Source organism: Dromaius novaehollandiae, chromosome 29 (genome assembly GCF_036370855.1).
Source record: "Dromaius novaehollandiae isolate bDroNov1 chromosome 29, bDroNov1.hap1, whole genome shotgun sequence".
NCBI lineage: Eukaryota > Metazoa > Chordata > Aves > Casuariiformes > Dromaiidae > Dromaius > Dromaius novaehollandiae.
Window position 1 is genome coordinate 3,515,165 of NC_088126.1, and position 23,516 is coordinate 3,538,680.

Consider the following 23,516-nt stretch of genomic DNA (forward strand, 5'->3'; position numbering starts at 1 on the left):
ACTGCGTGGGGCGCATGCGCGCAAAGGGAGCGGGTGAAGCAAGCGTGGAGGCAGCCATGGGTCACGTGACGGGGCGAGCCAAAACAATGCCGCGGGGAGGGGGGAGGAGAGGGGCACATGCCGCGGGTGACGTCACGCCAGGGCGCGGCGGTGACGTCACACCTCAGACGCCATAGGGGAGCCCCCCCCAGGGCCTATACCTACCTATACAGCAGCCTATAGCCCACAGGGCAGCCTCCCTAGGGCTGTACCCTATAGCGGTGCTACCCTAGGCCCCATAGGGGAGCCTACCCCAGGCCCCATACTCTATAGAGGAGCCTCCCTGGGCCCTATAGCCTATAGGGGATCCCCCCGGGGGCCATGCACTACGGAGGAGTCACCGCAGGCCTTACAGCCCACAGCGGAGCCCCCCCGGCCCCGCACCCTGCAGTGCCCTCCACCAGCCCCTAGAGGGCGCGCCGCCGCCATCGACCGCTCGGCGCTCGCTCGGCCCGGCCTGCCTGCGGCGCGCGGGCGGGGCAGGGCGGGCAGCGGCGCGCCGAGCGCGGCGGCGGCGGCGGCGGGATGAGCCTGGCGGAGGGCAGGGCCCCGCGGCGCACGGCCGGCAACCGCCTCTCGGGGCTGCTGGAGGCCGAGGAGGAGGATGAGTTCTACCAGACCACGTACGGCGGCTTCACAGAGGTGCGGGGCCGGCGGGGAGGCCTGAGGAGGGGCGAGGGGGCCCTGAGGCCTGGGGGAGGGGGCCTTGGGAGGCGCGGGGCCGCGGGGAGGGGACTGGGGGGGTCCGAGAGGGCTCTGAGGGTATTTGGGGGGCTCTGAGGGGTCCTTGTGAGGGTGTTTGGGGCGTTCTTGGGGGTCCTGGCAGGATATATGGGGGGCTCGAGGGGGTCCCGAGCGTTCTGGGGGGCTGTAGGGACTCTAGGAGGGTATTTGGGGGTGTCTAAGGGGGCCCTGAGGGTGTTGGAGGGTTTGGGGGGGCCTTGAGAGGGTGTTGGGGACCTTTAGAGGGGCACTGAGGGAACAGAGGACCTTGGGAGGGTGTTTGGAGGGCGTCTGAGGAGGTCCCGAGGGCACTGGGGGGCCCTAGGAGAGTACTGGGAGTCTTTGTGGGGACCTGGTAAGGCCGGAGGGCCAAGAGAGGGTATTTGGGGGGGGCCTGGTAGGTCCCTGAAATTGTTGGGGGGCCTTTATGGGGGCACTGGGTGGTGTGGGAGATTCTGGGAGCATATTTGGGAGAGTCTGAAGGGGTCCTGGGTGGGTATTAGAGACTTTTAGGGGACCCTGGGAGGGTTGGGGAGCCCTCGAGTTGTGGGGAGGGGGCTGGGGGGGTGCTGGACATTGGGGGGGCTCTGACTGGGTATTGAGCGTCCTTGGGGGAGGGCACATGGCGGTTGGGGGCACATGGGGAGGTTTGGGGGTCGCAGTGCTACGAGGGGTACTGGGACCATGGGGGGCTGCTGGGGGTTGCAGGGGGACCCTGGGGATAGTAGGAAGCCTGGGGGTGTCTGGGGAAGGGGATGGGGGTCAGCAGGGAGGCGGGGGAAGCAGTAGGGTCTCTTGCCTGGGGGACACTGAGAGAAGCTGCCCCCACAGAGACGAGGTTCCCTGCCCCATGGGGCAGGAGGCCACTGGGGCTTGAGACCCCTGGCCACGTGGGCCGGGGAGCAAAACTCTGTGGGGGTGACGCAGCCCTTCTGTCCCCACAGGAGTCGGGTGACGATGAGTACAAGGGCGACCAGTCAGACAGCGATGACGAGGTGGACTCGGACTTTGACATCGATGAGGGCGAGGAGCCAACCAGCGACCAGGATGAGAGCGAGCCCAAGCAGCGGCGCCGTGTGGTCACCAAGGCCTACAGGGTGAGGAGCGGCGGGACAGGATCGGGCTCAGGACTCCTGGGCCCCCATCCCAGTCCTGGGAGGCACAAACACATCCCAGGACTTCCCTGCTCTGTCCTTGGAGAAGGACAGAAGTGTTGTGAGGACCTCTGCTACCTCCAAAATCCTGGGAAAAGATACAGGCATCCCCGGAAAAGTGGTATAATTAAGACAAGCTAACAGTGCTGCTGTGATTAACAATGTCGTTTGTCACTGAGGGGGAGATGTTCCTCTCTGGGGCTGTTGGTGCTTCAGCGAGGACCTCTGTCTGGTCCCCGAACAGGTTCTCGTTTAAACGAGGCTGAAAGTGGTGAGGGAATTTTTCTCCTTTCTCATGTTGCCTCGCATCCGATTCCTGTAGGAGCCCATCAAGAGCCTGCGACCCAAGAAGCTGGACACTCCCAGCAGCAGCTCCCAGAAGGCCCGAGAGGTGAAATCCACCCCCTTGGAGCTCCAGGATGAAGTGGGAGACAGCGAATGTACGTGGGCTGGGATGCATCCACCTGGGCGGGCTGGGAGCGGGTCCCTCTGAGGCCGCTTTCAAAGCTGGGCCGGGCGCTGGGGTCCGGCTCAGGCTGCGCGGGGTGGCCCAGGCCCTGCGGGTGCCCCCGGTTGACTCCCGCCCGCTGGCGGCAGGCCGGAAGCACATGCGGCAGTCGACGACGGAGCACACGCGCCAGACCTTCCTCCGCATCCAGGAGCGGCAGGTGCAGTCCAAGCGCAAGAAGGGCGGCCCCAACTACGACCGCCCGCTGACGCAGGAGGAGCTGCTGGAAGAGGCCAAGATCACGGAGGAGATCAACCTCCGCTCCCTGGGTAAGCGGGGCCGCCCCGAGGCGGCATGGGCAGGCGAATGAGGGCGTCGGTGGGGTGCTGAGACCCCGTTTGTCCCCACCTCTGCAGAGAATTACGAGCGCCTGGAGGCCGACAAGAAGAAGCAGGTTCAGAAGAAACGGAAGTGCGTGGGGCCTATCATCCGCTACTGCTCCGTCACCATGCCCCTCATCACGGAGCTGAGCAAGGAGGAGAACGTGGACGTGGAGGGGTAGGTGGTCTTGCAGCATGCAGCCAGGCCCCTCCGGTGCCTGCCTACCCCAAAATCCCTCCCTGCTCTCCATCCCGTCGTGCTGAGGGGGAAGCGGGTTGCAAGCGGTGCGTTCAGCCCCCTAACCCTGCGCTCTAGACCCGCGGGGGGGATGAAGCAGAGGATTTGGTGGCTTTGGCTCATTTGGGAGTTGCCTCGGGGTTTTCCCAAGCCCTGTGTGTCCCATCAGAGCTAATTGCAGCCTTTCCAGGTTGGATCAAGACCCGCAACAGGCAGAAGCAGCGCCGGCCGTGGCTCCGACCTCCATCGGGAAGTGTTCCCGTACCTTCATCACCTTCAGCGATGACGAGACGTTTGAGCGCTTCTTCCCCAAGGTGAAGCAGCCCCGGCTGCCCGTGCGGGAGATCTGCCCTGTCACCCACAAGCCGGCCGTCTACCGCGACCCCATCACCGACATCCCCTACTCCAACATCCGCGCCTTCAAAATCATTCGCGAGGCCTACAAGAAATACATCACCGCGCACGGGCTGCCCAGTGCGGCCGCCTCTGCCACCCTGGGGGCCGGCCCCCCCGGCCCTGACCCCAACATCCGCGCCACCCGCCAGAAGATCATCATCAAGCAGAGCGTCCCAGCAACCTGAGCGCCGCTGGGGGTCTGGGGGGGCTCGTGGCCGTGTTTGGGTGGCTTCGAGTTGAGGTTTCTCGTCCTCTCTGTGTTCCAGCCCCTCTGGACGATGGTTTGTTGTTCTATTTATCTACTTTATACTGTTTTTATATAAAAGAAATAAATCCTAGTAGCAGCTGTGTAATAAAGCTGATATCTGCCGACTGTCGTTTCCACCAGTAAACAAGTAGCGCCTGCAATTCCACGAGGGCCTACAGTAAACAAACGGTGCGTACAGCCTCTTGTTTTCCAGGAGACCCTACAATAAACAAGCAGTAGCTGTTCCCAGTCTCCCCAGCGTGGCATTGCCCCAGGAGTGCCTGTTCCCTGACCGTTCTGGTCTCCGTCTCCTGGCTTTGATCCTGGCGGATTGGGGGAGGGGGAAGCGGAGTCACCTCGGGCAATCTTGGAGCAAAGAGGGGGATGACGTCCCTGCGGGGGAGAAGGGGGATGTTGGGGGGATCTGTGGGGCCCCAGGAGATGCAGCTCAGCCTCGCCATGTCCCTGCAGTGCCAGGAACAGGCCTGAGCCTCATCCCCAGAGACCCCAGCCCCGGGAAAGCCTCCACCAGCCCCAAACTTCCCTTTTCTCCCCTGGCCGGGGCGGACACAAATAGCAGTGAGCCCCTTGCTGATCCCCCAGCGCCCCGGGGAGTGCTCGGAGCCACCGGTGCGGGCGCGAGGGGCCCCCAAAGGCCCCGGGCGCTGGGGTGGAGCTGACGCGGGGCGCTGGCAGGGCTCGATAACGCTCGGGGATATGTGATCTCGCCCCTCCCCGCCGCCGGCTCGCAGAATAAAATGCTGATCTCATGCCCTGCGCGGCTGGAGCCCTTGGCTTAGCACCGGGGCTTGCACCCAGGCAGGCTCAGCGGCCCCAAGCCAGCGGCGAGGTAGGGCCCTGGGCCGGGGGGGACCTGGGGCGGGGGGGCAGGGCCTCCCCTGGGGACACCGGCTCAGTGTCCGCTGCCAGGGGAGGGGGCCTGGGTGATCCCCCAGCCCTCCCCCGTGAGTGTCTGTCCCTCCCGGGGTGCCCCAGCTCTTGGGACCCAGGCGTCCGGGGGCAAATCCTTACTCATGCTCCTTTTCTCGAGGAGGACCAGGCCTGAGTGTCCGGGGCGTCACGTCCCGAGTGTCAATGTTTCCCCCCAAGGAAGGGGGGGGCAGGTGTGCGGGGACAGAGGGGTGTTGGGCACAGATGGGAGGGGGCACAAGCGGCTCTGGGTGCTTCCCCCTGCTACTGGGGCTGCCAAACTGGGACCAGTGGGGAACGCTGCTGGGGTGGGGGGCAGGATGCCTAAGTCCCAGCCCTGCAGGGCACCCTGGAGCCCGGGTTTCCCCAGGAGCGACCACAGGTGGCTGCTTGGGGGGGGGGGATTCTCCCTGCACCCACACAACCACCTGGAGCCCCCACCTTGGGGTGCCCCATGGTGCCCTCAGCCTGGGGAGGCTTCACCCTGGCATGGGGGTGTCCCCCTGCCATGGGGACCGTCCCACTGGCCACTCAGCCCTGCCCTGTCCCCCCCGCAGGCCGCCCCCCCGGCCCCCCACCATGACGTCCTACCGACAGGAGCTGGAGAAGTACCGGGATATCGATGAGGACAAGATCCTGCGGGAGCTCTCGGCCGAGGAGCTGGCGCAGCTCGACCTGGAGCTGCTGGAGATGGACCCCGAGGTGGGCACCCCAAGGTGGGGGGCACCCGGATGCCCGAGTCCTGTCCCCGGGGCTGGGTGGGGAGGGAGACCCGAGTCGTAGAGCAGGAGCATCCCGGGAGGCCCAGGTTCAGCCCAGGTGCGGGGAGGGGGGTGTCCCTTAGAGAGGGTGACAGCCTGGGGCAGCCGGACGTCAGCACCCATGGGTGTCACGGGACCCTCCGCAGAACATGCTGCTGCCGGCGGGGCTGCGGCAGCGGGACCAGACGCAGAAGAGCCCCACGGGGCCGCTGGACCGGGCGGCCCTGCTGCAGCACCTGGAGAAGCAGGCGCTGGAGGCCGGCGAGCGCGACGACCTGGTGCCCTTCACCGGCGAAAAGCGAGGTGCGGTGACACGGGGGACACGGGGGGCCGGGGCCCCACGGCGCCGAGTATATTTAGCTTATTTAGCTCGGCTCAGATGTCCTGGGTGAGCTGGGTCCCCGCCAGCCCCGGGCATGGCTACCTCCCCCGACAATGTCACACACATGCATGCCCCCCCCCGCAGTGTCACACCCTCCCTCTTCCCGGCAATCTCACCCCCAGCACTGCCACCCCATAGCGATGTCACCCATCCAGGCACTGCCCTGGCCCCCCCAGCACAGGGGCACGAGGTTCCTGGGCCCAGAGCTGGTGTCACCGGCGTCGCTGGGCCCTTGCGAGGCAGCACGAGGTGGTGCGAGGCCACGTGAGACGGCGCAACGTGGCACGAGGCAGGGCAACGTGGCGCGAGGGGACACAAGGCGCTGCGACGGAGCACAGGGCAGGGTGAGGTGGCACAAGGTGGCACGCGATGGTGCAATGCAGGACGAGGCGGTGCGAGGAGGTGCAATGCGGGACGAGGTGGTGCGAGGAGGTGCAATGCGGGACGAGGCGGTGCAAAGCGGTGCGAGGAGGTGCAATGCGGGACGAGGCGGTGCAATGCCATGTGCGGTGGTGCAAGGCTGTGCGATGTGGCACGAGGCAGGACGAGGCGGTGCAACGCTGTATGAGCCAGCATGAAGTGGTGCAACGTGGTACCCGGCAGTGCGACGTGGTATGAAGGGGTGCAATGCAGGAGGAGGCGGTAGGAGCTGGTCCAGAGCAGTGCAGCGCAATACGAAGTGGTGCAACACCGCGCGAGGCAGTGACCCTGTGTCCCCCATGCCCAGGGAAGCCCTTCGTGCCCAAGAACCCCACGAGGGAGATCCCGCGCGAGGAGCAGATCACGCTGGAGCCGGAGCTGGAGGAGGCACTGGCCAACGCCACCGATGCGGAGATGTGCGACATCGCAGGTGGGCTTGGCGCTGCCCTGGGGTGGCATGTGGGGTGACATGGGACACGGGGGGGGGGTGTGTGTGCATGCACTGCCATGTCACACAAGGGTGACGCATATGTCCCCGGCTCTGTGGGGGCAATCCCTGGCGTTGCACACGTGTGTGCAAGCCTCCAGATGTGCGCTGCAGCCCCCCCCCGCCTCCACGCTGGGCCCAAGCCAGGGCCTGGCTAAAAGCAGCACCTGACCCCTCGCTTGGCTTTCAGCGCTGGCCCCCTGCCACCCTGTGCTGCTCCAGGCCCCGGCGTCCCCATGGGCAGGAGGTCCTGGGGGCAATTGGGGCCACCCTGGGAGCAATTGCAGCAGCTCTGGGGAGTCCTGGGAGCAATTTGGGTGGCTGGGGGGGGGGCCCTGGGGGCAATTGGGGCAGTTCTGGGGGGTCCTGGGGGCAATTGAGGCCACTCTGGGTGGTCCTAGGGGCAATTGGGGTGGCGCTGGGTGGTCCTGGGGGCAATTGGGGCTAATCTGGGACAACCTGGGGTCCCGGCTGACCGTGGCCCCGCAGCCATCCTGGGCATGTACACGCTGATGAGCAACAAGCAGTACTACGACGCGCTCTGCAGCGGGACCATCTCCAACACGGAGGGCATCAACAGTGAGTGTCCGCACGCAGGAACATGGGACACATGGGCACGGACACGGGGCCGGGCCGGGGAAGGGAATCAGATCTGGGAACTGGGGGTCAGGACCAGGGATGCCTCCTGAGATGCGGTGGGGTAGCCGTGTGCATGTGTGCGCACACGTGTCTGTGTGTCCTGCGTGCGTGTGCACGCACACGCTTGTGTACATGTGTCCACACGGGAATGCACATGTGGCCATGCCTCTGGGTCCACCTCTGACCATGCATGGTCCCACACACACGTCTGTGCTTGGCTCTGTGGCCTCACGGGCACATGTCCGTGTCTGGACACGGGGGACCCTGGTGCGCCCGGGCCCGTGCACACACACATCCCGCCCAGGCGTGGTGAAGCCAGACAAATACAAGCCGGTGCCAGACGAGCCCCCAAATCCCACCAACGTGGAGGAGACACTGCGGCAGATCCAGGCCAACGATGGGACCCTGGAGGACGTCAACCTCAACAACATCAAGGTGAGGGGCCTGGTGTGTGTCCCCGGGGTGTCCCCAGGGTGCTGGTTGCGATCCAGGGGTGTCCCTGGGGCATCCCCGGGGTGCTGATCCTGTCTGGGGGCATCTCCAGGGGGCTGATCCCTGTCTTGCAGTGTGCCTGGGGTGTCCCCAGGGTGCCAGTACTGCCCTGGAGTGTCCCTGGTGTGCTGGTCCCCATCTTGGCGCATCCCCAGCGCATTCCCAGAGCTGGTCTCCATCCTGGTGCATCCCCATGGAGCAGGTCCCTGTCCCACTGTCTGAATGGCATCAAAAGATGCTGGTCCCTGTCCTGGAGCATCCCTGAGGCACATTTCCCCCTTCTGGGTGTCCCTGGGGTGCTGGTCCCCATCCAGGGGTGTCTATGGCATGTGCCCAGGATGCTGGTTCCCATCTTAGGGTGTCCCTAGAGGGTCCTCAAGGTGCTGGTCCCTGTCCCAGGGGCCACAAGGTGTCCGGGAGGAGCAGCCAGCCAGGGGCAGGGCAGTGCTTTCCTGGGGGCAACTGGTTTCTGCCACCTGCTTGTCTGTCCCTCCATCCACACATCCATGTCACCTCCCCCCCCCCACGTCCCCAGTCCTTGGTGATACCCCCCAGCCCTTGGTGACACTCATATTCCCTCAGTGATGCCTCTGTCCCCTTGGTGACATCCCACATGCCCTCAGTGACACTTACATCCCCTTGGGACATCCTGCATCCCCTTGGGAATGCCCCCACCCCCTTGGTGACACCCCTGTCCCCTTGTCACAGGACATTCCCATCTCCACGCTGAAGGCCATCTGCGAGGCCATGAAAACCAACACCCACGTCAAGAAGCTCAGCCTGGTAGCAACCCGCAGCAACGATCCCGTGGCCACCGTGAGTCCTGGGTCCCTCCACTGTGTCCCCAGACACAGAGGGGATGTGGTCCCCTTCCCCTAGCTCCATACTGGAGGCATGGAGCTGCAAAGACCACCCAGCAGTGGCTTTTCCACAGCTCCCCAGCACCACGGGGGTGTTGGCTGCCCAGGACATGCCAGTGGGAGAAATGCTGGCTCCTGGTGACACCCTGAGGTGACACGCAGCTCTTACAGGCTGTGGCTGAGATGCTGACGGAGAACAAGACACTGCAGAGCCTCAACATTGAGTCCAACTTCATCACCAGCGCCGGCATGATGAGCATCATCAAGGCCATGTATCAGAACAGCACCCTGAGCGAGCTCAAGGTGGACAACCAGGTAGGGACGGGCACCCGTGGGTGGCCCAGGGTGATCACGAGGATCTGATACCCCACTGGTGCGGGGCGGAGGGGTGTGTACTTGTCTCAGTTTACCCAGTTGGGCCCATGCTCCGCAGTGCCAGCGGCTGGGCGACACGGTGGAGATGGAGATGGCCACGATGCTGGAGCAGCGTCCCTCCGTCATGCGCTTTGGCTACCACTTCACACAGCAGGGCCCGCGGGCCCGCGCCGCCAGCGCCATCACCAAGAACAACGAGCTCCGTGAGTGCCCCAGCTGCGCCCACTCCGGCGTGGAGCGGCCTAAAGTCGATCGCCCACAGCTCGGGGGTAGAAATTAGGGAAGGGGGGTCCCATCGTTGACCCGTTTCTCCCTCTGCCCCGCAGGTCGCAAGCAGAAGAAAATATAATCCGCCGCGGCTCCACGTCCCCGTGGCTGCCGCGGTGCCCCGGGCACCATGCCTCGAGGCAGCCGCCCGGAGCCACGGGCGCGCGCTCAGCTGCCGACCCCAACGCGGAAACAAGCTCAGGTTTCTGCCCCTCGGGGGTTGGATCCTCTGTAAATAAACAGCACGGAGAAATAGGGGCTCGGGGCTCTGCTTGCGGCCACGGGGATGGGGTCGGACACTGGGGTGTGATTTGGGGGTGCAGGGAACCCCACAGATTAGCTGAGTGAGGGTGAGAGTGCTAGAGAGATGCGGGGTCTGGGGCACCCTGGTTTTTGGGGTCCCCACTAGCCTCAAGCTGTTAATCCAGTGCTAATTAGGGTGGGGAAAGGGGCCGAGCTGGACACATGGGTCCCTGTGACGCAGGGTGCCGCGGTTCGGGAGCTGGCAGGCCCCGTGGCCGGTGTATTTATACCCAGGGGATTGAGTTACAGGCTGGGCTGAGCAGGGCACCCCCACTGCAAGAAGCCAGGTGCCCCCTGGCATGGAGCCACTCACCCGGCTTCGCAGGGGCCGACGAGGTGGGTGGGGGGACACAGGGATCCGGGAACAGCCCCCAGGCCTGCACTGGGCTGGGCCTGGCTCCCCACAGCACCCTGGCACCCGGCCCATCATCGGCTTATAGAGGAGGGTAGTTCCCAGCGCCCAGGTGTAACGTCACCCCAGGCGGTGCTGCCAGGGAGCCTGCAGCCCTCCGCGGGGTCAGGGTCTGGCCCCACGCGGGACCCTTCGGCAGGTGCTTCTCCGGGGGTGCGGGTGCCAGCTCGGGGTGCTGGGAGGGGATGGGCTCTTAAACAACAGCCCCACGGGTGCCACCCCGATGTGGGGGCACCCGCAGGACCTGAGCGCTGGCAGGCAAAGAAGGTGGGGGGGGAAGTGAAGGGGGGGGAGTGGAGGGTGACAGGGTCAGGTACTTTCTGAAGGACTAGGACAGCTGCCGGGGAGGAGGAGGAGGGAGCTCGGTGCTGTCACCCCAAAAGGGCACGACCTGGGGGCACCTGCCAGCAGGCAAAAAAGCAAGTGTGACTTGGGTCAGGGACAGGAGGGAACAAGGCGGAGATGAGCCAAAGCTAGAGCCGAGGTCGACGGCACCCCCAGCTGCTCTCCGCGCTCTGGCCATGCTGAGGACACCCCAAAAAACATACAGCACTGAGTGTCCCCAACACCACCCGATCCTCCCCACACTGCTCACGCCAGTGCACCCTGGGACTTCCCCACCAAGAGACCCCAACAGCTCGGACACGTCCTTCACCTCCAGCTGCCTCTATTAATGTGGAGCTTGGGGGTGTCCCCGCGGTGCCATCCCCGTGGGGACAGGCAGGACACACAGGAGCCTCAGGCCGGCAGCAGCACCGGCGGCTCATCCTCGTCGGAGTCGAACTCGGCGTTCTCGTCCTTCACCCACTTGCCGGAGCGGTCCTGGATCCAGCCGGCGCTGCGACGGATGGAGAGGTGGTGAGACGTGGCTCGTCACAGGGCTCCCTGCACCAGCGGGGCCCAACTCACCTCCGGAGCTGCAGGTACCGCTGCAGGGCCTGGCACCTCTTGGGGCTGAGGGCTTCAGGCTGGCTGGCAGGCGACGGCGAGGCTTTTCCTTTGCCACCTCGCTGGGTCTGGGCAGCAGCTGCCTTTGGTGTGTCTGGGAGAACGGAGAGGAGTGTGAGCTGGCAAGACGCAGAAAAGAGAAACCAAGGCAGGGCCAGGGATGTTACACGCTGAGAACCCGGAGGCCTGTCTCACTGGCACCAGCGCGGCCCCAGAGCTGCTGTCCCACTGTCACCTGCTTGCCTGCTGCAGTGGCCTGGCAGCAGGGCCGCCGAGGTGGTGTCCACAGCCTCCCTGTCCCTCTGCGAGGAGACCCCGGGCTCCAGAGGCACCATCGCAGCGACGCACGCAGGGGCAGCGCTTGGCTCTATCCGGGTCGTACCCACTCTCGAGCTGTTTCTGTCCGCCCTAGAGTGGGACAGGCGTCAGGCCCAGCTCCAGCCGTCACCCCTAAATGCCACCCCACGAGCGCCCGTTATCAGCCGGGGGATGGCAACCGAGGAAGGGGCGTCTCACAGAGCGCGAGTTGATGACAGGGACCATGACAAAGCTGCACAAGGTGGAAAGGTGCTGCCACCCCCTTCGTTCACCCCCGAGAGGGCAGGAACCCCCAAGGTCTTACCCCATCCTCCGGTGGCGGCTGCTGTAGGGAGCAGCTTTCAGCAGAGCGCTCTGGGCTATCTTCTTCGTTCGCACCAGCAAAGGGGCCGGGGAGCCCTGGGGGGAAGGGGCAGAGCTCAAGCCGGCCGGCCAAGGGTCCAGCGGGGAGCGGAAGGGGTGTCCACACCCACCTGCGTGCCCGCCTCCTCCGCCCGCACGAATTCCTCGTGCTGTCGCTTCTGCACCTCATTCTCAAGCGAGCGCTTCCTGCCGTAGAAGCTCTGCAGGCCTGGAAGAGAGCGAGAGGGTCGTCGGCTGGCCCAGCGGGACGGCAACCTCCCCCCGCCGAGCCCGTGCGCTTACTGGCGATGTGTTTCTTGCCGGTCCTGTGGACCGCCAGCACGTCCAGCGTGTCGAAGATGGGGCGGTGGGCGCACACGGTGCAGGTGTACCTGTGCCAGGGAGGAGGCACCGTCAGGCTTGTCCAGTGCCGCGCTCGGAGATCGGCAGAGCAGCCCCCTGACTGAGTTGCTCCTGCTGCCCAGACCCATGGGAGCTTGGGGTTTGCCCACCTGCGGGGGTCCCACTCACCTCCCGCTCCTCAGCAGCAGCGCCTCGTCCTCAGGGATGTAGTTGGCGAGCAGATCTGCAACGCGTCGTTTCTGAGGGGGACGAACGAGGCCACGTTAGCTGCTGCCGGAGGGGGTTTCTGCCCCCAGCTCACCCTGCGGTCTCACCAGCCCAGGTGGGACAGACCAGGGGACCAACCCTCGTCCTCAGCCCGGCCACACCATGGACCCATCCACCCCTCGCCCAGGAGACCTGGGCACCCCGGGGGCCTCCAAAGGCAGCAGCGACGACAGAGGCAGCTGGGAAGGGGGGGCAGCTGGGGGAAACCGGGGGGTCAAGGTGGGGGACAAAGCAGGCTGCTAGGGGGGGACTTGAGGAGGAGACCGGAGAACAGCACAGGCTGAGGTGAGGGAAGGGGGTATTTTGGGGGTCAGGTCTGGGGCAAGGGGGTATTTGGGAATCAGAGTAGGGGAGAGGAATATTTGGGGGACAGGAGGGGATTTCCAGAGACAGGCCTGGGGGCAGAGGGTACAGACAGGCGCATATTCGGCAAGGCTGAGTAAGGGGAGGTCGGGGCAGGGGGTATTTGGAGGGCTGGTCTGGGGGCAGGGGGGTATTTGTGGGCAGGGGGATTTGAGGGCTGGGAGGCAGTTGGGGGCAGGTCAGGGGGGCATCGGGGGGGGAGTCTGGAAGCAGGGGCATGTCGAAGGGGTTAAGTCAGGACAGAGGATGACGGGGGGCAGGTCTATGGTCAGGGGGCGTTAAGGGGGGGCAGGAAGAAGGCGGGGAGAGTTCAGGTGGGGAGAATTTGGGAGTAGGGAGATGGCAACAGAGGTCTGGGGTTATTTAGGGGGAACAGAGGGACATTTAGGAACAGGTATTAGGTATTTAGGATGGCGGGCAGGTCTGGGGGGACATTTGAGGGCAGGGAGGACGGGGGCAGGTCTGGGGGGGGGGGAATTTGGGGGAAGGCGTGGGGCTGGGGATATTTGGGGCCCTGGGCTCTCGGTGGTCTCAGGGATGCTGGGCCCGGGATTGCGGCGGTGCGGGACCCGGGCGGCTGGGGGTCCCGGGGTGCCGGAGGTCCCACCTGCAGCACGCCGAGCTGGCCGGGGTCGTCTCCCTCCCGCTTGAAGGACATGGCGGCCGCCGGCGCCGTCCGCGGTTACCATGGGAACCGCCGCCCCCTGCCCGCTTCCGGGCCCCCTTTCCCGGCGGGCCGCGTGCCGGCGCGACGACCAATAGAGAGCGGAGGGGGCGGGGCCAGCAGGCCCACCGTGCCTTGCGGCAGCCGGGGCGCGCGGCATGCTGGGAGCTGTAGTTCGCTACCCTCAAGCTGGGCTGCCGGGGTGGGGGAGTTGGAGGGGGGAGACCCGGGACGGGGCAGGGAACCCCCCCACGGGGGACAGGGGGTCCATGGAGAGGCAGCTCCAAAGGGGGACAAGGAAGGATCCTCAGGGGCAGGGGCATTTTGGGGGATCAGGGGCCGGGAGGAGGGCAAGAAGGGCCCAGAAAGTGCCCCTGGGGGGGAGGCAGGGACCCGTCGGGGGGGGGGACAGGACCCTGCGGGGCAGGGAGGACCCTGGTTGGGGGGCAGGGACTCTTGGGGGGCTCAGGGACCTTGGGGGGGTCACAGAGGGATGGGGGGGAATGAGGGTCCTAGAGGGGGGCAGGTACCCTGGGGGGCAGGGAGGACCCTTGGGGGAGAGTCCTGGGGGGGGGGGGCAGGGAGCACCCTGGGGAGGGGCAGGACTCAGCAGGGCAACAGGGACCCGGGGGGGGGGACAGGAAGGGACCCGGGGTGGGGGGGTAAAGACCTTGGCGGGGGTCAGGGATGACCCATGAGAGGGGGTCAAGGAGCCCTGGGGGGGGGGCAAGGACCTTGAAGAGGCAGGGAGGGATGGGGAGGGGCCAGGAAGCCCCTGGGTGGGGGCAGCTCCATGGCGGGGGGGTCCCGTGCAGGGGCACACGCTGAGGCCGGGGCTGCCAGGCTGCGGGCCGTGGCGGGAGGCGACGGGAGCCAACACCCCGGGTGCCCCCCGCTGCCGGGGACTACATCTCCCAGAGGCCTTTGCGAGAGCCGGCCGGGCCTGGCGTCTCCCTGCCCAGTCCGCAGCCAGACTGGGATTACTGGGGGCGGGGAGGGTGCTGTTGGGGGGAGCTTGGCGGGCGGGCGGCGGTGCTGAGGGGGGGGCCGGTGGCCGGGGGGGCCGGGAGACGTGGCCAAAGGCCCGCCTGCCCTTAGCGTCACCCCCGCGGGCGGCGGGCCAGGACGCCTGGGCCCCTCGGGAAGCGGGGGTCCCGTCCCCCCTCCCCCCGATCCCCAGCAGGGGAGTGTCAGGGTGCGGCATGGCCCCAGGGGTGGGGTGGGTGTGGGGGGTCTTAGCATGAGACCCCCCAGCGCGGGCCGGGGCGACGGCGGGGGCCGGGGCTGAGCGGGGCCACCCTGCCATGGCGGCGCCCCTCAGGCGGGGGCGGGCGGGGGGCGGCGGGGGGCCGGGGCAGGGGGGGCTGCCGGGCCACGAGCATCGCCTGGAGCCGGGGGACACGCTGGCGGGCCTGGCGCTGCGCTACGGCGTCACGGTGAGCAGGGCTGGGGGCTGCCATGGGGCAGGGGGGCTGCTGAGGGACTGGGGGCTGCCATGGGGCAAGGGGGCTGCTGGGGGTTTGCTGGGGGGCTGGGGGCTGCCATGGGGCAGGGGGGCTGCTGAGGGACTGGGGGCTGCCATGGGGCAAGGGGGCTGCTGGGGGTTTGCTGGGGGGCTGCCATGGGGCAGAGGGCTGTCAGGGGGCAGGACATCCAGACTATGAGGTCTGGGGGCTGCTGTGGGGCAGGGAGGCCTGGGACAGGGGAGATGCCATGGGGCAGGGGGGGCAGGATGTCCTGGGGGTGGGGGGTGGGGGCACAGGGATGGGATACTAGGGTTGGAGGATGGGGCTGGCCAGGGGGTGTGGGGGACCCATCCCCTTCCCCACCCTATCCCTGTCCCCATCCCTATCCACCCTGTCTCCATGCTGTCCTCATCTCTCTTTCTGTCCCATCCCTGTCCCCATCCCTGTCCCATCCCCATCCTGCCCCCATCACTATCCCTGTCCCTATACCTGTCCCATCCCATCTCATCTCTGTCCCCTTCCCCATCCTGTCCCATCCGATCTTGTCCCATCCTTCATCCCTGTCCCATTCTATCCCGTCCATATCCCATCCCATCACCGTATCTGTCCCCATCCTGTCCCATCTCCATCCCTTCCTTATTCCCATCCAATACTGTCCTCATCCCCATTGCTCTCCCTGTCGCTGTCCCATCCTCATCCCATCGCATCCTATTCCCGTCCCCATCCTATACTGTCCTCATCTCTGTCTCTGTCCTGATCCCATCCCATCCCTGTCCCATCCCATCCCCATCCCTGTTCCATCCCCATCCCTGTCGCTGTCCCCATCCCATCCCTATCTCTGTCCCTGTCCTATCCCTGTCCCCGTCCCTGTCCCCATCCCATCCCCATGCCATCCCATCCCCTGGTCCCCGCAGATGGAGCAGATCAAGCGTGCCAACCGCCTCTACACCTCTGACACCATCTTCCTCAAACCGACGCTCCTTATCCCTGGGCAACTTGGCCCCGAGGAGGAGGAAGAGGAGGAGGAGGAGGGAGCCGCAGGCCTGGCCTGCCCCGCCACATCCCGTCATGACCTCTCGGCCACCGATTTCCTCCGGCAGATCGATGCCGAGATCCGCCTCTCCAAGGCTGCGGCAACCCGCCGGCTTCGCGAGGGCAGCACGGGGTGAGCGCCGTCCCCACATCCCTTGCCCAGGATTTTGGGGCAAAACCCGGAGGTTTTGGAGGGCACGTTCAACTCGGGGATGGGTGATTGCAGTGGGTGCCTGTGGGCATGGCCACCCCATGTTGTCACCCCGCTGTCTCCCCCCGCAGCAGCGTCGCCGAGGCTGAAGGCACTCGGGCACCTGACACCGGGGCCCATCCAGCACCCCAGGGTGCCCGGCGCGCCCTGCTCGGCCCCCGGCCCCTCACCAGGACGCCACGGGCGGCCGCCCTGCACGATGCCGAGGACGAGATCTTCACGCTGTGACACGGCACCCTGGGGACGCCCTGACGGTCAGGGACACTCCCCTGGCACCCAGCTCCAGATGCCTGGGTTAGCAGCCGGGTGGCTGGGGGCACTGGGAGGTACTGGAGGGCACTGGGAGGTGCTGGGGCAAGGCCATGCAGGGCCAGATTTACCAGCCGACATTTTCCCTCTGATCCTATTTATTGGTATATTTTTGTTCTTGGGGGTTTTTTGGGGGGGAGCCCCCCCTCCTCCGTGCCAGCACCTGGACCCCAGTGAGTTTGGGGCCTTCTGGGGATGGGGACGGGATCGGTCACCCCCTTTGCCTGCCCCCCCTGCCCAGGAGCCTGTAAATAAAATGGAGCACTGTCACCTGGCTCTGCCTGCTCTGCCGGCCCCCCTGGGGACACAGTCATCCCCTTGGGGACACAGTTATCCCCCTGGGGCCATGGTTGCAGCCCTGGGGACACCAGCACCCCACTGGAGATGTGGTCACCCCTGGGGATAAGGTCGCCCTCTCCCAGGGAGATGTCAGGCCTGGGGATGTCACAGCCCTGGGGATGTGGTCACCCTTTAGAGACATGGTCATTCCCTTGGGGACATGGTTATTCCTTTGGGGTTGCTGTCACCCCCCCGGGGACATGATCACCCCTCTGGGGACATGGTCACCCCCACTGACATGGTTGCAGGCTTGGGGACATGGTCACCCCCCCAGGGACACAGTCACCCTGCCAGGGACGTGGTATTCCCCTGGGGACTTGGTTACCCCCAATGACGTTGTCATGCCCCCCCCCCCGGGACACAGTTGTCCCCAAATGACACCCCAGGGGACCCAGGCGTCCTGCCCCCACCACTCCATGCTGTGCCACCAGGCGTCACCCTGTGCCTGCACCCCAGGGACCCCTGGACCCCCCCAGCCTCCCAGGATGTTGCCAAGGACCCCCCCCATGGAGCTCCTGTCCCCAAGGAGCCCCCAGGGTCACCCCAACCCCCAGGACCTTGAGGATGTCACTAGGGTCACCATGTCCCCCAGGGCCCCCAGGATGTCCCCAGGGTTCCCCTGTCTCCAAGGACCTCCAGGATCTCCCGGGGCCCCTGGCATGTCCCTAGGGCCATCGTGTCCCCCAGGATCCCCCAGAGTTAACATCCCCAGGACCACCAGGATGTCCCCAGGGTCCCCCCCCCAGGGCCCTTCCAGAGCCCCCTTATCCCCCAGGACCTCCCAGTGTCACCCTGTCCCCCAGCCCCGCCGGGATGTCCCCAGGGTCCCCTGAGGGCCCCCTCCTAGACCTCCTTATCCCCCAGGGTCACCCCCGTCCCCTAGGGCCTCAGGTTGTCCCCTGGGTCACCATGTCCCTCCCCAAGGACCCCTGGGATGTCCCCAGGGCCACCCTTTCCCACTGGTCTCCCAGCCCCAGTGGTCCCTGTTGTCCCAGTAGCTCCCAGTGCCCAGTGAGACATGGCCTCTGGACACAAACACACAGACACACGTGCACTCACACTCACACGTGGGTGTAGCTATGCGCACACACAACCATGCACACACACTCCCATATCTATGCACACGCGCCTGTGCAGACAACCGTGGTTGCCTGTACGCATGTGCAGGCACAAACGTGCGTGCACAGGCACAGCTACACGTGCAAACATGCACACACACGCGCACACACATATGTGCACACCTAGGCAGGCACAAGCATGCGTGCACACCCATGCACACGTATGCACGTGCACACACAGACATGCATGCACACAGCTGGTTACACACACGTGCACAGACACGTGCACGCGTGCACACACACATATACGCACACGCACGTGCACACAGCCACCAGTGCAGGAAAGGCCACGGGTCCCCACCCAGCACCCAAAACAGCAGAGTGCTGGGGTGAGTCCTGGCCTCACCGTGCTGCACATACGTGTGTGTGTGTGGGGTCCTTGCAGATCTGTGTGTCTCCATTTGCACGCGTGTTTGCATTTGCACACATGTTCACATGTCCATGTGTATCTGCCCGTGTGTTTTTCCACCCGTGCATTTTTGCAGGTGTTTGTGCAGGCGTATGTGCACGCCATACGCGTGTTCGCATGTGTGTGCATGCATGTGTGTGCACACCTGCACACGCACGTATCTCTGCGTTTGGATACGAATTTGCTTGTGTGCACGTGCTGTTGTGTTTGCACGTGTGTATTTGCACACATATATTCCCATGTCTGTGTTTGCATGCGTGTGTTCCCACACGAGCACGTAGAGCCTGGCACAGGCCCGTATGAGCCTGTAGAGCCTGTACCAGCCAGTAGGAGCCTGTAGAGCCTGGCATGGACCTGCAGAGACCGGCACGAGCTCATAGAGCCCAGCACAGGGCCCATACAAGCCCGTAGAGCCCAGCACAGGCCTGTACAAGAACGTAGAGCCCATATGAGCCCATATGAGCCCAACGTGAGCCCATACGAGCCTGAAGAGCCTGGCACAGGCCCATAACATCCCGTAGAGTCCGACACCAGCCTCTGCAAGCCTGAAGAGCGTGGCACAGTCCTGTATGAGCCCGTAGATCCTGGCAGGAGATTGTATGAGCCTGGCATGGACCCATACGAGCCCATAGAGCCCAGCACAGGCCTATATGAGCCTGTACAACCCGGCACAAGCCTGTATGAGCCCGTAGAGCCCGGCACAAGACCATACAAACCCGTAGATCCAGGCATGAGACCATACAAGCCCTTAGAGCCTGGCACAAGCCTGTAGGGACCGGCACAGCGCCCATATGAGCCTGTAGAGCCTGCCATATGAGCCCATAGACTCCAGCATGAGCTTGTAGGAGCGCACGGAGCCCAGCACAGGCCTGTACGAGCCCATAGAGTCCTGTACATGAGCCTGTATATGAGCCCACTGAGCCCGGCAAAGGCTCAGATGAGCCTATAGAGCCCAGCACAAGCTGGTACAAGCCTTTAGAGCCCGGTACGGGCCTGTAGAGCCCAGCATGGGCCCATACGAGCCCACAGAGCCCAGCACGGGCCCATATTAGCTTGGCATGAGACCGTATGAGACTGCAGAGCCTGGTACAAGCCCGTAAGAGCCTACAGAGCCTGGGACAAGCCTGTACAAGCCCTACACAGGCCTGTACAAAGCTGTAGAGGCTGGCACAAACCTGTACGAGCCCGTATAGCCTGGCAGGAGCACGTATGAGCCCGCAGAGCCATGCACACTCCCGAAAGAGACCATAGAGGCTGTCACAGGCCCGTACAAGCCCATACAGCCCAGCAATAGTCTGTATGATCCTGGAGAGACCAACACAGGCCTGTACGAGCCTACAGAGCCCGACATGAGCCCATATAAGCCCCTAGAGCCCAGCACAGGCCCATACAAGCTTGTAGGGCCCCACGGGAGACCGTATGAGCCCGTAGAGCCTGGCAGGAGCCCATACAAGCCTGTAGAGCCTGGCACAGGCCAATACAAACCTGGAGAGCTGAGCATGAGCTGGCACAAGCCCATAGGAGCCCTGCGCATGCATGTACAGGACTGTACAGCCTGACATAAGCCCAGCATGAGCCTGGCATGGGGCCGTACAGGCCTGTAGAGCCTGGCAAGAGTCCGTAGAGCCTGGCACAGGCCTGTATGAGCCCATAGAGCCTGGCATGAGCCTCTAGGAGCCCTTACAGGGTCGCATAGGCCTGTACAAGCCCACAGAACCCAGCACAAGACTGGCACGAACCCATAGAGCTCTGCCTGAGCCTGCAGAGCCCAGCATGGGCCCATATGAGCCTATAGAGCCTGGCACGAGCCCGTATGAGCCTGCAGACTCCAGCACAGGCCTGTATAAGCCCGCAGAGCCCAGCTCGAGCCTCTATGAGCCTGCAGAGCCCAGCAAAGGCCTGTATGATACGGGCACAGACCTGAATGAGCCCATAGAGCCCACACAGGTCCATATGAGCTTGTAGAGCCCTGCAGAAGGCCATATGAACCTGTAGAGCCTGGCACGAGCCCATACAAGCCTGTAGAGGCCAGCACAGGCCTGTATGAGCCTGTAGAGCCTGGCACAAGCCTGTACAAGCCTGTAGAGGTCAGCACAGGCCTGTACGAGCCTGTAGATGCCAGCACAGGCCTATGAACCCGTAGAGGCTGGCATGATCCCATATGAGTGCGCACAGGCCTGTACGAGCCCATATGAGCCTGTAGAGCCTGGCACAGGCCTGTAGGAAGCTATAGAGTCCAGCACAGGCCCATATGAGCCTGCAGATCCCTGCACAAGCCTGTAGAAGCCCATAGAGCCTGGTACAAGCCCATAGAAGCCTGTAGAGCCCAGCACAAGCCTGTGTGATACTGGCACAGGACTTCATGAGCCCGTACAGCCCAGCACGAGCCCATACAAGCCCGTAGAGATTGGCATGAGTCTGTAGGAGCCCACAGACCCCAGCACGAGCTCGTAGGAGTGCATGGAGCCCAGCACAGACCTGTATGAGCCCGTAGAGTCCTGTATGGTCCGTATGAGCCCACTGAGCTTGGCAAAGGCCTGAATGAGCCTATAGAGCCCAGCACAGACTGGTACAAGACTTTTGAGCCTGGTATGGTACAAGCTGGCATGAGCACGTGTGAACTCATAGACCTTGGCATGGGCCTGCACAAGTCCGTAGAGCCCTGCACAAGACCAGCATGAGCCTGAAGAGCCTGGCACAGGCCCATACAAGCCCCTAGAGCCCGGCATGAGACCGTACAAGCCTGTAGACCCCAGCACAGATTTGTACAAGGCTGTAGAGTACAAAACAAGCCTCTAGAGCCTGGCATAGGCCCATACAAGCCTGTAGAGCCTGGCACAGGCTCAGCACAAGCCCTTAGGATCCCAGCACATGCCTGTACAAGCCAGTGCAGCCCAGCACAAGCCCGTACAAGCCTGTGGAGACTGGCAAGAGCCTGTAGAGCCTGGCACAGGCCTGTATGACTATGTAGAGCCTGGCACGAGTCTCTAGGAGCACTTAGAGGCTGGTACAGGCCTGTACAAGCCTGTAGAGCCCAGCAAAAGCCCATACAAGCCTGCATAGGCCTGTATGAACCTGTGGAGCTCTGCAGGAGCCTGTATTAGCTGGTAGCACTCACCACAGACCTGTAGGAGGCTGTAGAGCCCATATGAGCCCATAGAGCCCAGTGCGAGCTGGCAGAGCCCAGCACAAGCCCGTCTGAACCCATAGTGCCTGTCATGAGCCTGTACTAGGCTGCAGAGCCTGGCAGAGGCCCATATGAGCCCATAGAGCCCAGAGGAGCCTCTACGAGCCTGCAGAGACCAGCACAGGCCCATATGACACCAGCACAGGCCCATAAGAGCTCGTAGAGTCAGACATGAGCCTGTACAAGCCCGTAGAGCTTGGCATGAGCCTCTAGGAACCTGTAGGCCCTGAAAAAGGCCCTTACCAGCTCGTAGAGTGTGGCAGAGGCCCATATGAGCCAAAGAGCCAGGCAAAGGCCTGTAGGAGCCCAAAGAGCCCCAAACAAATCCATAAGAGCCTGTTGAGCCTGACAAAGGCCCAAACAAGCCTGTAGAGCCAGAACAGGGTTAGACATAGGGGTTAGGGTTAGGGTTAGGGGTCAGGGTTAGGATGAGGGTGACAGTGAGAGTTAGAATTAGGGTCAGGGTTAGAGGGTTAGCGTTAGAGCTAGGGGTTGGGGTTAGGATTAGGGGTTAGTGTTAGGGTGTTATGGTTAGAGGCAGAAGTGACCTCACTACCTCAGTCAGCAACCATGGCCCTGTCAATGGCCTATCAGACACTGAGGGAGAAGCGATCTCATAAGGAGACCAGCAGCCACGGGTGTGGCGCTGGCCAATTAGGCATGGAGGTTGAAGGAAGATCACAAACACAGGCAGTAGCCTTTGCCCTGGCAGTCGCCTATTAGGCAAAGTGGCAGAAGTGGCCTCACAAGCCCATTCCGCAGCCATGGGACTGCTACTGGCCTATGAGGCACTGAGGGAGACGCGACCTCACTACCTCAGCCAGCAGCTGTGGGTCTGTCAATACCCAGAGGGAGAAGTGATCTCACAAGCACAGCAGGAGCTGCGGCCTGGCAGTGGCCTCTCAGGCACTGAGGCAGAAGTGACCCCACCAGCCCAGGCAGCATCCATGGCCTGACACTGGCCTGTGAGGCACCGAGGTAGAAGTGACCTCACAAGCTCAGCCAACAGCCATGGCTGTGGCACTGGCCAATTAGGCATGGAGGTCAGAGGAATATCAGAAGCACAGTGGTAGCCATGGGCCTGGCACAGGCCTTTTAGGCATGGAGGCAGAAGTGACCTCACTACCCCAACCAGCAGCCATGGCCCTTCAAGTGGTCTATCAGACACTGAGGCAAAAGTGACCTCACTACCTCAGCCAGCAGCCATGGGCCTGCCACTGCCCTACCAGGCTGTTAGGCAGAAGTGGCTCCTCCAGCCCAGGCAGCATCCATGGCCTGGTAGTGAGTGGCCCTTTAGGCATGGAGGCAGAAGTGTCACCACAAGACACAATCAGGAGCCATGGGCCTGCTACTGACCTATTTGGCATGGAGACACAAGCGTCCTCACAAGCATAGACAGCAGCCATGGCCCTGCCACTGGCCTATCAGACACTGAGGCAGAAGTGACCCCACCAGCCCAGGCATCATCCATGGCCTGACACTGCCTGTGAGGAACTGAGGCAGAAGTGACCTCACAAGCACAGCCAGCAGCCATGGGCCTGCCACAGGTCTGTGAGGCACTGAGGCCGAAATGATGTCACAAGCATAGCCAGCAGCCATGGGTGTGGCACTGGCCCTTTAGGCATGGAGGTCGAAGTGACCTCACAAGCACAGGCAGCAGCCATGGGTCTGAAACCAGCCTATAAGGCAGAATTGATCCCACGAGCCCAGGCAGTAGCCATGGCCTGGCAGTGGGCCTTTAGGCCCAGCAGCAGAAGTGACCTCACTAGCACAGCCAGTAGCCACTGGCCGAACACTGGCCTGTGATGGCCTGTGAACACTGAGGCAGAAGTGACCTCACAAGCACAGGCAGAAGCCACGGCCCTGTCAATGGCCTATGAGGTATGGAAGCAGAAGTGTCCTCACAAGCACAGGCAGCAGCCATGGCCCTGCAACTGGCCTATCAGGCACTGAGGCAGAAGTGACCCCACCTGTCCAGGCAGCAGCCATGGCCTGACACTGCCTGTGAGGCACTGAAGTATGAGTGACCTCACAAGAAGACCAGCAGCCATGGGTGTGGCACTGGCCAATTGATCATGGAGGCAGAAGCGACATCACTATACTTGACCATGAGCCTGGAACTGCCCTTTTTTGCATGGACACACAAGTGTCCTCACAAGCACAGCCAGCAGCCGTGGCCCTGCAACTGGCCTATCAGACTCTGAGGCAGAAGTGACCTCGCAGGAAT

The 23,516-nt window shown here is 63.9% G+C and overlaps 4 protein-coding genes across 4 annotated transcripts; 3 read left to right on the forward strand and 1 right to left on the reverse strand.

Annotated features, from left to right (window-relative positions):
* Nucleotides 1-497: 497 nt before the first annotated feature.
* Nucleotides 498-3,750, forward strand: LOC112992080 (vacuolar protein sorting-associated protein 72 homolog). The gene is made up of 6 exons (XM_064498884.1): nt 498-681; nt 1,707-1,859; nt 2,239-2,356; nt 2,514-2,693; nt 2,781-2,922; nt 3,173-3,750. The coding sequence occupies exons 1-6, from the start codon at nt 565-567 to the stop codon at nt 3,561-3,563; spliced, it is 1,101 nt and encodes a 366-aa protein (XP_064354954.1). The 5' UTR covers nt 498-564; the 3' UTR covers nt 3,564-3,750.
* Nucleotides 3,751-4,360: 610 nt separating this feature from the next.
* Nucleotides 4,361-9,496, forward strand: LOC112992067 (tropomodulin-4). The gene is made up of 10 exons (XM_026114930.2): nt 4,361-4,475; nt 5,113-5,257; nt 5,463-5,619; nt 6,426-6,548; nt 7,095-7,184; nt 7,549-7,679; nt 8,445-8,552; nt 8,768-8,911; nt 9,030-9,174; nt 9,298-9,496. Exons 2-10 carry the CDS (start codon nt 5,135-5,137, stop codon nt 9,318-9,320), a joined length of 1,044 nt encoding a protein of 347 aa, XP_025970715.2. The 5' UTR covers nt 4,361-4,475; nt 5,113-5,134; the 3' UTR covers nt 9,321-9,496.
* A 1,107-nt stretch (nt 9,497-10,603) lies between these two features.
* Nucleotides 10,604-13,358, reverse strand: LOC112992068 (sodium channel modifier 1). Its single transcript, XM_026114931.2, has 8 exons — nt 13,162-13,358; nt 12,093-12,163; nt 11,865-11,953; nt 11,693-11,790; nt 11,524-11,618; nt 11,137-11,309; nt 10,863-10,995; nt 10,604-10,791 (listed from the first exon to the last, which is right to left on the reverse strand). Exons 1-8 carry the CDS (start codon nt 13,210-13,212, stop codon nt 10,692-10,694), a joined length of 810 nt encoding a protein of 269 aa, XP_025970716.2. The 5' UTR covers nt 13,213-13,358; the 3' UTR covers nt 10,604-10,691.
* A 700-nt stretch (nt 13,359-14,058) lies between these two features.
* On the forward strand, nt 14,059-16,506 carry LOC112992079 (lysM and putative peptidoglycan-binding domain-containing protein 1). The gene is made up of 3 exons (XM_064498961.1): nt 14,059-14,654; nt 15,599-15,849; nt 15,999-16,506. Exons 1-3 carry the CDS (start codon nt 14,523-14,525, stop codon nt 16,153-16,155), a joined length of 540 nt encoding a protein of 179 aa, XP_064355031.1. The 5' UTR covers nt 14,059-14,522; the 3' UTR covers nt 16,156-16,506.
* Nucleotides 16,507-23,516: the final 7,010 nt, after the last annotated feature.

Excerpts from the sequence above, each read along its gene's own strand:
- LOC112992080 (XM_064498884.1), top strand. The coding sequence starts at position 565 with ATGAGCCTGGCGGAGGGCAGGGCCCCGCGGCGCACGGCCGGCAACCGC. Across the intron at positions 682-1,706 it reads CGTACGGCGGCTTCACAGAG|GAGTCGGGTGACGATGAGTA; the intron begins GTGCGGGGCCGG and ends CTGTCCCCACAG. Across the intron at positions 1,860-2,238 it reads TGGTCACCAAGGCCTACAGG|GAGCCCATCAAGAGCCTGCG; the intron begins GTGAGGAGCGGC and ends CGATTCCTGTAG.
- LOC112992067 (XM_026114930.2), top strand. The coding sequence starts at position 5,135 with ATGACGTCCTACCGACAGGAGCTGGAGAAGTACCGGGATATCGATGAG. Across the intron at positions 8,912-9,029 it reads AGCTCAAGGTGGACAACCAG|TGCCAGCGGCTGGGCGACAC; the intron begins GTAGGGACGGGC and ends CATGCTCCGCAG. Across the intron at positions 9,175-9,297 it reads CACCAAGAACAACGAGCTCC|GTCGCAAGCAGAAGAAAATA; the intron begins GTGAGTGCCCCA and ends TCTGCCCCGCAG.
- LOC112992068 (XM_026114931.2), bottom strand. The coding sequence starts at position 13,212 with ATGTCCTTCAAGCGGGAGGGAGACGACCCCGGCCAGCTCGGCGTGCTG. Across the intron at positions 11,954-12,092 it reads CTGCTGCTGAGGAGCGGGAG|GTACACCTGCACCGTGTGCG; the intron begins GTGAGTGGGACC and ends TCCCTGGCACAG. Across the intron at positions 11,619-11,692 it reads CGGAGGAGGCGGGCACGCAG|GGCTCCCCGGCCCCTTTGCT; the intron begins GTGGGTGTGGAC and ends CCTTCCCCCCAG.
- LOC112992079 (XM_064498961.1), top strand. The coding sequence starts at position 14,523 with ATGGCGGCGCCCCTCAGGCGGGGGCGGGCGGGGGGCGGCGGGGGGCCG. Across the intron at positions 14,655-15,598 it reads CGCTGCGCTACGGCGTCACG|ATGGAGCAGATCAAGCGTGC; the intron begins GTGAGCAGGGCT and ends TGGTCCCCGCAG. Across the intron at positions 15,850-15,998 it reads CTTCGCGAGGGCAGCACGGG|CAGCGTCGCCGAGGCTGAAG; the intron begins GTGAGCGCCGTC and ends CTCCCCCCGCAG.